Below are 8,927 nucleotides of genomic sequence, written 5' to 3' on the forward strand. Positions count from 1 at the left end.
TCACTGTACTGGGATTTAAAATTAATTAATACCAATGAACTGGACATTGCTCCTGTCTGAAAAAAAGGTTTTCTTGAATCAATGTCAGGTGAAAGCTTTGGCCTGAACCAGTGTGTTTTGCTGCTATGCCATGCACAAGCCTCCATCTCCCTAACCACCAGTATGTCTTCTCTGCACCAGAAGGCCAGAACCCAGAACCATTTAGAGCCAAAAACTGAGGACTGCCTCTAGGGAAAATTCCATTTTTTTATTTTTTTCACTCATCATTTATTTACAAATACACATTATAACTTTTATATACATTGCACATTTACATGGTAGAAAAGTACAAAACTATATATTTAAATGAATTTATATTTAACTCGCCATGTTTGAAAATATAAAATTGCATCAGAAAAAAAGTATTATGAAAAGCAAGAAACTTGAACTGATAAAGCTTTGATATAACTTTTAGTGACACACTGATTAGAAAAAGAAAACTTTGAAAGTGGTACTGCAAGACCATCTTAAAGGAAACACCTGATAAAACACTTATGCATGTTACAAAAAATAAAACAATAAAAATAAAATAAAACCTTTATTCTTATTACAGTTAGCCCTGTAGCTATTAACAACCTTCATAATCCGATTTCTTTGGGTCCGGAATTCATATAGTACAGTATACACGCTCAGCACACTGAGATCACTTCAGTACATGATGTGATCAGAAGCAGAGAAAAGTGAAGTGGAGGAAGTTTCCTTAAAGATCGCCTCACTGTACCCTGGAAGTATACTTAAGTCAGTTACAACACCTTTTGGTCAGTCAAGATTCCTTGTAAACAAAAACCCTAGGGATCTTTTATGTACAGAACCGGCAAGAAGAAAATCCAATAAATAAACATAACAGAAACCAACATGCAAGTTTGTTAAAGTGGAAAAGAGTTAACATCAGTGAAACAAAGAGATGAGATCATGTGGGTAAGCTCTAAGGAATGGACTTTTATAGTTTACAAGAAAAAAGAAAAGCTTTACTTTACAAGCAAGAGACCTCACAATAAATAACACTGCTCTTCCCGTAACGAATAAATTTCTTCAAAAAACAAGGTGTACAGTCAACCAGACATTTTATGTATAAATTATAAAACATGACACAGTATAAATAAATGTCTACGAGACTCAACTATATGTATACTTTTTTTCTCCCCAAAATAAATAAGCATACACTTATTTACAGTATGGACATTGATTTCGTGCCCAATGGCTGTTCCAATAGTGATGGAGGTTTTACCACTCTAGAATGGAAGATATAGGAAAGGTGTAGTCCTGGTCTTCATCTTCCTCTTCATCCTCTGGGTCTTCATTAATGGCTAGATGGGGGAATACAGGGGAGCTGTTGTTTAAATAAGGACAACAACAGCGCAGAAGCAGCTCAGTGCATGTTTTCAAAGCCCTCTGAACAGCCATAATACAGCGTTGCATTTTATGCGACTTGTAGTGAGATGCTCTTTGGCATCTGCTGTTATGCAATAAGGTTTTTTATACATAATCTATGAAGTCATAACTGCAGAAAGTTCTGAAGAATCAATGGCTCAGGTTTTATTGGCAGATTCCTGAAATCAAATAAAAAGCGCTCTTGTGTTCTAGGTTTAACTGCTTTGTGTCCTTCATTCAGAGTTAGTAGAGGCAACTGTGCTAAACCAGATGCCCACGTGCTACCATTAAGCTTGTTCTTTGGGACTGAGTTAGAGTTTATCCAGATGTTAATAAAGCAATCAGCGAAGCACACGAGAGCAGACAAAGTAAGAAAAAATCACTAGAATTACACTCCTAGGGCAACCCCTTTCTAACAGAATGACTTGTCCTCAGAATAGCCCCAAAACCCCAACTCGAAGGCCAACTGGTTGTTGGAGATCTACTGCATTTTATCAGTAACCAAAGTGTGTGCATGATAGATATATACTTATATGGCACCTGTACCATATCTCGAATCTCTAAATCAAGCGTCTTACATTTAAAGGTGTAAGTCTTCATTACCTAGGGATTGCCTTCAGAAGCTTTAAGTGTCTGCAGAGTTAAAAATCTCACTTACAGTTGCAAGATCCGGAGTGCTTTACTTCTAGAAGCACACCCATGGAGCAGGCTGCCTCTTTCATGGCGCACTCGCTTGGGTAAGTCGTGTTATCACTGGCACAGACTGCCTCGTCTGACTTGCTTTCAGGGCATACCTCATCGCAGAGGGCGCACCGACCTCTGCCAACCTTAAAATCCCACAAGCATTTCTTCCCAGCACTGCACTGAATGTCTTCACAGGATTTGGCTTCTAAAAATATACACAGGATACTAGAGGTAAGTGAAAAGACAGAGAAAAAAGAAAAGCAACAACAAACAACCCCAAACTCCCTTTCCCTTGTGAACTGTGAATAGACAAGAGCTCAGATGCAGTAGATGTGATGATACTTGCTGATTTTGCTCAAGCAAGTAGTCCCTTGGACACCATTACCTGTCTATGTGTGGGGGAGGAAAGACAGCTGTGCCAACAGAGCTTGGCCCTGGGAATACAGAATTACATTTGCCTATTGTACATGACTTTCCTGCTCCATTTGATGTCCGTGGAAATTCAGCTCCCCAAATTAGCAGTAAGTGCAGAATTTGTCAACACATTCAGCATTTCTAAATCAATTATTTTTAAACTAACCCGCACAGAATAGTTGTCTACAAGACTGGAAAGGGAATTCACCTCAACCTATGCCAACTAAAAACAGCCTCAGACTGCCCCGAATTCCCCCAGCAGTTTTGGGGAGCAAAGGCTGCCCTGAAGGTGCTTCCTCGCAACACGCTTCACTATCAGTCCTTTCTGGAAATCAGAATACAAAATGTCAGGATGCACAGAGATTATTTTCCTATCTTCACCCACCAACTGTCTCCAAACTCTGCAATATTTCTAAAGAGGAAAAAGTGATCAGATGTTTCCAATTAAGTTAACGCAAGCTTTGCCAAGACCACTTCAAGACGATTGTTTCCAGGAATCCAGATCCACTGAATTTTGAGACCTTGTTACACCGTAACCATGTCATCGTCTATTTAATGGCGGCTGTTTCTCCCTTGGATACTAATGTCAGCACCCACAGTGACAGCAAGAGAAGCAGGGTCAGGCCCTCTACTCCCTCATCCTTTCTGCAATCTTTTCTGGGGCAAAGCTCACCCTGGCTCTCATTTTCCCAGTGGTGAGCACTAACCCAGGCTGCTGGAAGTCTCTCCTCCTCTCCAGTGCTAACTACATCCACCTAATTGCACACATGATTCTCTGAAACAGCTGATGGAGAGAGCTCCCCCCCACCCTTGCCCTCCGACCGCGATACCTACTGATGCATTTTCCTTCGTAGGCTAATCCAATGGATCTGCCCAGTAGGCAAGTAGCTTTCCTCAGGTGGCAGGCACTGGCGTAAGTTATGCCGTCGTTCCCGCAGAGATACTGTTCAGGGGAGGTAGGCTCTGGGCAAATTCGATTACATGTCACACAGTAGGCGTTATTAGTTTGGTCAACTACACACGTGGAGCTGCCTGGGCATAAAACATCCCTACAGGTCTCTGAAATAAAGATGGAGACGCACAGTGATTAACAGGAGATCCCAGAGCCCCAGCGAGGGGTGACTGGGTGACACAATGAAACAAACAATCAGACAAAAGCCTTCAGCAGCTCTCCTCATTTAAGGGCTGCTGGAGGAAACCTTCCCATCTCAGGGTAGCTGGTGGGACACAAATGCTGCTAGACTGTGGGGAACTCTCAATCCAGCTATGTCCTTGCCTGTTGAGCGTGGTTTAGTTACTGTCTCCCAGCATTTGGAACATCACTGTGGTTCCTGTGGGGAAGTATGTCCAACAGCTACTCCTCCCTACACTCAAGACACACACCCTTTGGCATTTGAGGGAGATCGGATTAGATTTGCAAACCTACTTTTGCATTTGCCCTGATACTGGACTTCAAGTTCGGGCTGTTCTTTACATCTGGCTTTGAGAAGGGCACACTCGTTCCTGTAGGTTTTCCCATCTAAGCCACACACGGGGCCCTTCCAAGTGATATTAGAGCAATCCGGAGCACAAACACACCGAGGTTTGTTCTTCTTGTTCATTTTACATTTCTTCCCGGGTCCACAGTCCACGTTCTCGCACGTTTCTGGTGGAAGGAAAGAGGCACCACTTTAGTACTGAGCCTGCAGAACGGACCTGGTGTCAAAACTGCTTAAAGAAAAGAAGACACCATGACCCCAGAGCACAGAGAGAAAACACCTCCTCCCCCCCCCCCCCCCTCCGGGGAACACCACTCCACTCGAGGGAAATCCCCCCCCCCCCCCCCGCCCCCGCCAGCGCGGGCAGGGGGGAGAGGAGGTCGCTCCCCTCCTCCCCGCGATGTGCACGGCGGCCGAGCAGAAATGGGGGTCCCCTCACTGATCCCGGGGCTGCTACGAGACGCCCCCCCAAAGCCCCTGGGAGGACGTAAGCAGGGGGACCGCGCTGCCCCCCTCCAACTCCTTCCCTGCTCCTCCTCCCCCCGCCCAGTCCCTGCCCGCACCGCTCCTCAGCAAGGAGCGGCTCGCCAGCCATCCCCCCTCACCTTTGCACGGGATGCAGTTTGGGGCTCCCCCATTAAAAATCATCCACTTAAACAGCGTGTTGTCGTTGACGTCCTCCTCCGTCCACGAAGTGGTCAGGCGGCCGGTCTTGCAGCACTCCTCCTTGCTGAGGTCGGTTTTGTAGAGGACCTGGCAGCGGCCGTTCCGCGCCTGCCGGAGCCAGCAGTTCCCAGCTGCGGGGGGGGGGACGACGGACGGGGGGACGGACGGGGACGGGGACGGGGGACGGGGGGGAGCGGGGGGAGACACCCAGCCGGATCAGTGGCAGTCACCAGTGACCCAGACACAACACGTGCGCCTGGCGATGACTTTTACTAGACTGTTTACTTTTATTTGTCCCATTTCATAACCCGCAGCTACTCCGGCCCATTTGGGAGAGCGGTTAAAAAAACCCAAACACACACACACACACACACACAAAACAAAACAAAACAAAAAAAACCCCAACAAAACCCCCTGACAACAACAAGAGAACCACCCCCCCCCCCCAAAAAAAAAAAACCCAAACCACCAAAACCCAGAAAGAAAGAAAAGACCCGATTAAAACAGGACGAGGCAGTTCTCGGAGGTATTTATTCCATATGTAGAGCAGAAGGAGCACTGCCGGCACGTGACAGAGGCTTGAAAAGGATGTGCATTTAAAAGGGAATAAAAAGAAAATCGCGCTTGCAAATTCCTTCCTCCTCCCCCTGCCCTCTTCTCCTCACCGCGGCTGCACGGCAGCATTGTTTTAGTGCCGCACAGTTTCAGTCCCAGCCCATTTTGCAATCTGCACGAATTGAGAACATTTGCTGTTAGCGAAGTCTTTCGAAATCTCCCCATTTTGCTGCTTCTATTAACAAATGTGTTTCCTTCACTAAAATAAGTCTGCAGAACTCCCAAAAAGTGAGCGGAGTATATAAAATACAAGGGCACATAAAGTAGGAGGTCCCTACAGAGTTTTAAAAATCGATCAAGCTGGAAAAGTTATAGGTGCTACCTCTCCCGCAAGCATTTCAGAGGAAAGTACGCTGTCCTTAAACCGGACAGAGTGGGTTTTGTCGGGGGGGTGGTGGGTGGTGGTGGGTGTGGGTGTGTGCCCTTTTTTTTACTAGTATCCCTGTTATTTGTGGAGTCAAGCCAAGAACATTAGTCCAAGCAACTCCCCCTTTTTTTAGCTGGAGAGTTTTGGTTGGGATGAGTCTCTCGTGAATAACCAATGTGACTTCCCCAGCAACTCAATACCAATTGATTCTGGTGCTAATCCAGCCAGGGCTCGATCCTGCCTCCTTACTCCGATGGGAATGTACCGCAGCGTGGGTTCAGGATCGGCCAGCCGAGATGTCGCTGGGCGCGGGGAAAGCCTCCCTCCTCCTTTCCCCCCACTCCCCCGCTAAAAATCATTGAACAAACAACGCCCTTAAAAAAAAAAAAGAAAAAAAAAAAAAGTTTTGCGTCTTACAGTTGCCTACGTTAGATTAATTTATGCTCTAGCTCGGTAGTGGGGGAGAAAGGGGGAGGGGGGGGAAGGAAAAAAATATAAAACAAGCAAAGGTAAGACATCCAGGTTGTGGTTGTAACACGGTCAAGATAAGGGAAAAAAGCCCCAAAACTAAAAATCAATATTCCCTTGTGTCGAAAGAGGGCTCTTAAGAGTTGTCAATATCAGGTTCGTGTTTGTTTTGTTCGCATGGAAGAAAAAAACCCAAAACACACACAACCCACAACTTATTTAAGCATACTCTTCAGTGTAGGAGAATTTACAACACTAATATTTATTCACACACACACACACAAAAAGGGTGGTGGTGGTGGAGGAAATCCCAATATTAAAGGAATGTCCGGAAAATGACCACTTATTGGCTTCTAAAAATGTCAGCTGTAATCGTGCGGCTCCCCATCACCACCTCTCGTTCCGTCAGGCAGGCGAGATAAAAATCTGAGCTAAATTACCAACAAACTTTGAGCACTCATTCGGGAGCCGAGACTGGGAAAGTTCCCTCGCGATGCTGCTCTTCATTCATGCTGCATAATAACAATAAATACCAAGAAACATCCTCATCTGTCCTCTTGTGCCTATGCAGAGCAGCGCGAAGATCCGACCAAAAAGGGACACCAAAAAATGACACCTCTGCACCTCGGTACAAAGCAATCCCATATGCCCACAGTTAACTTCTGTCCTGTTGGACCTTGGAGAGAGGCGCTGAACACCGCAAGCAAACTAACCCGTGCCCGAAAGACAGAAAACAGTAGTAATAATAAAGAAACATATCTGCGAATAAACAATCTGGTCTTACCCTGCACTGTGTGATCTTCCATGAAGTGGCACAGAAACATCAGGAGTAAGAGCATGCCCGGGTGGATTCTCTGATTTAACATCCTCAGGATAGCAGGGAGTGAGAGAGAGACAGGAACAGCGCGAGGGGGAGTAGGGAGAGGGAGCGAGCACTAGCCAGCCTGCTTATGATCGCTCTATTGAATGAACGTCAGGCTCTGAATGCAGTCTCTCTTTAAATCTATACGGGGGTCCTAGCTGTCTGCGGTGGGCGGTCTCCTAATGTGTGTGTGTGTGTCTGCTCGGGGGTGGGGAGATTTAAAAAGTTCACTGTGAATCAGGTGACATTTTCCACCTTCTGGAAACCCTCTCCAATTATCTGCTCTAGGTGCACGCACGCACGGGCGCGCACCGGCGCGCACCAACCCCTCCCCGCCGCCCCCCGCCCCCCCCCGCCCCCGGGCGCGCACCCGCGCAGCCCCACGCCAGAGACGCCGGAGCCCTCGCCGCAAGGAGCGGGAGGCAGCGCGAGCCCCGGCCGCCGCGCCCGCGGAGCCGGCCGCGCCCGCGTAAGCCGGGAGGCGCGCGGCGGACCGCGCCCGCGCCCGCGCCCGCGCCGCGGGGGGCTGGCGACCCGCGGGGGGGGGGGGGGGGGGGCGTCGCGGCAGCCCCAGGGGCGTCCCTTGTGTCCCGTCCGTCCGTCCCGTCCCCCTTCCCCGACGGCGCGGGCGGGTGCGCGGAGGTGCGGAGGCTGCCGGGGCGCGGAGCGGCGCCTGCCCGCCCCGGGGCCGGCTCCTGCCCGCCGGGGGTCGGCTCCGCGGCCGCGGGGCGCTGCCGTCCCCGCGCGAAGGGGCTGCTGAGAATAAACTCCGCTCCCCGCACCTCCGACGGGCGGGAGGCGGCTGGCGCGTCCACAGCGCGCTCGGCGGGACTCGGCCCGACACCCGTGTCCGTGTCGTCGTGTCCCGTAGTTCCCCCCCCCCCCCCCCCCAACCCCAGCCGACGAACCGCAGACCTAAAAAAAACCCCACCAAACCCAAAAACCCCCACAAACCAAAAACAAAACCGAAAGAAGCAAATACAAGTTTAATACCTAGGGCTGTGCCCAAGTGACAGCCTTTTTACTGGGAGCCCCGGGAGGACGAGACGGGAATGGGGGCGACGTAGGCGGTCTCCTTTCAGAATCAGAAAAGATTGCAACATCGATAATGAACTTCTAGGGCACTAGTTTATTAAGCACAGTCTGGCATTATTCTCCCCTTAGAAAAGTTGGCGGTCTCTCATTTATAACATTTTTTGGCACCGCTGAATGAAACTGAGTAGGCGATATTTCCTTTTATACAAAACGATTACTTAACGGAAAATGGTATTGTTTATTCAAAAGCTGCCTTTTTAATTTCGATTCTTTCGCTTTTCTGAGCCACCAAAGCACAACAGACTGCGAAGTATGCAGACAGGAATGCCCGGACAGTGCCGGGTCAGGGGCCGGTGCGCCCCGGCCGCCCGCGCCCTCCGCCCGGCCCTCCCCACACCCCTCCTCCCCGCTCCCGCCCTCCGGCTCCCCCCACCGCCCGCCCCCTCCCCACAACTGCAAATAACTCAGTGATAACAGATTTTTTTCCACCAACTGCAGGAGATAGTGCTAATCTTTTAATAAAAGATCCCATTACAATGGGATCTGTCTGGACAGACTATAATAGATCCAGAAATACAGCCGTGCTAATATTAGAAGACAGTTGTTTGGGTGCCTCAGACCGGGCCCTGGTCCTGCTTTGAAAGTGGGCATGAATCACAATGTCCCTCGGTACCACCTGCGGTCACATGCATTAAGAAGCAGACTGGTAAATGATTGACCTCGCTGCATTTTTTTTTTTTTTTGTTTTGTTTTGTTATTATTATTATGATCATCGTCCTGAGCAGCGCCCGGGCATTTTGAGCACTTCAGAAGCTCCAGGAGTCCACATCCTTTTTAATCTTTTCCCAAATTGGTGCCACTCTCTCTCCTCCTCCCCCCCCCCCCCCCCCCCGCCCCCCGCTCCCCCGCCTCTCCCTCCTCGCTCGCC

The 8,927-nt window shown here is 49.0% G+C and overlaps 1 protein-coding gene across 1 annotated transcript; it reads right to left on the minus strand.

Moving 5' to 3' along the window:
* Positions 1 to 369: 369 nt before the first annotated feature.
* Positions 370 to 7,265, minus strand: FST (follistatin). The gene is made up of 6 exons (XM_049796182.1): positions 6,887 to 7,265; positions 4,592 to 4,783; positions 3,935 to 4,153; positions 3,343 to 3,567; positions 2,069 to 2,299; positions 370 to 1,346 (listed from the first exon to the last, which is right to left on the minus strand). Exons 1-6 carry the CDS (start codon positions 6,966 to 6,968, stop codon positions 1,264 to 1,266), a joined length of 1,032 nt encoding a protein of 343 aa, XP_049652139.1. The 5' UTR covers positions 6,969 to 7,265; the 3' UTR covers positions 370 to 1,263.
* Positions 7,266 to 8,927: the final 1,662 nt, after the last annotated feature.

The sequence above is a fragment of the Accipiter gentilis genome, chromosome Z (assembly GCF_929443795.1).
Source record: "Accipiter gentilis chromosome Z, bAccGen1.1, whole genome shotgun sequence".
NCBI lineage: Eukaryota > Metazoa > Chordata > Aves > Accipitriformes > Accipitridae > Astur > Astur gentilis.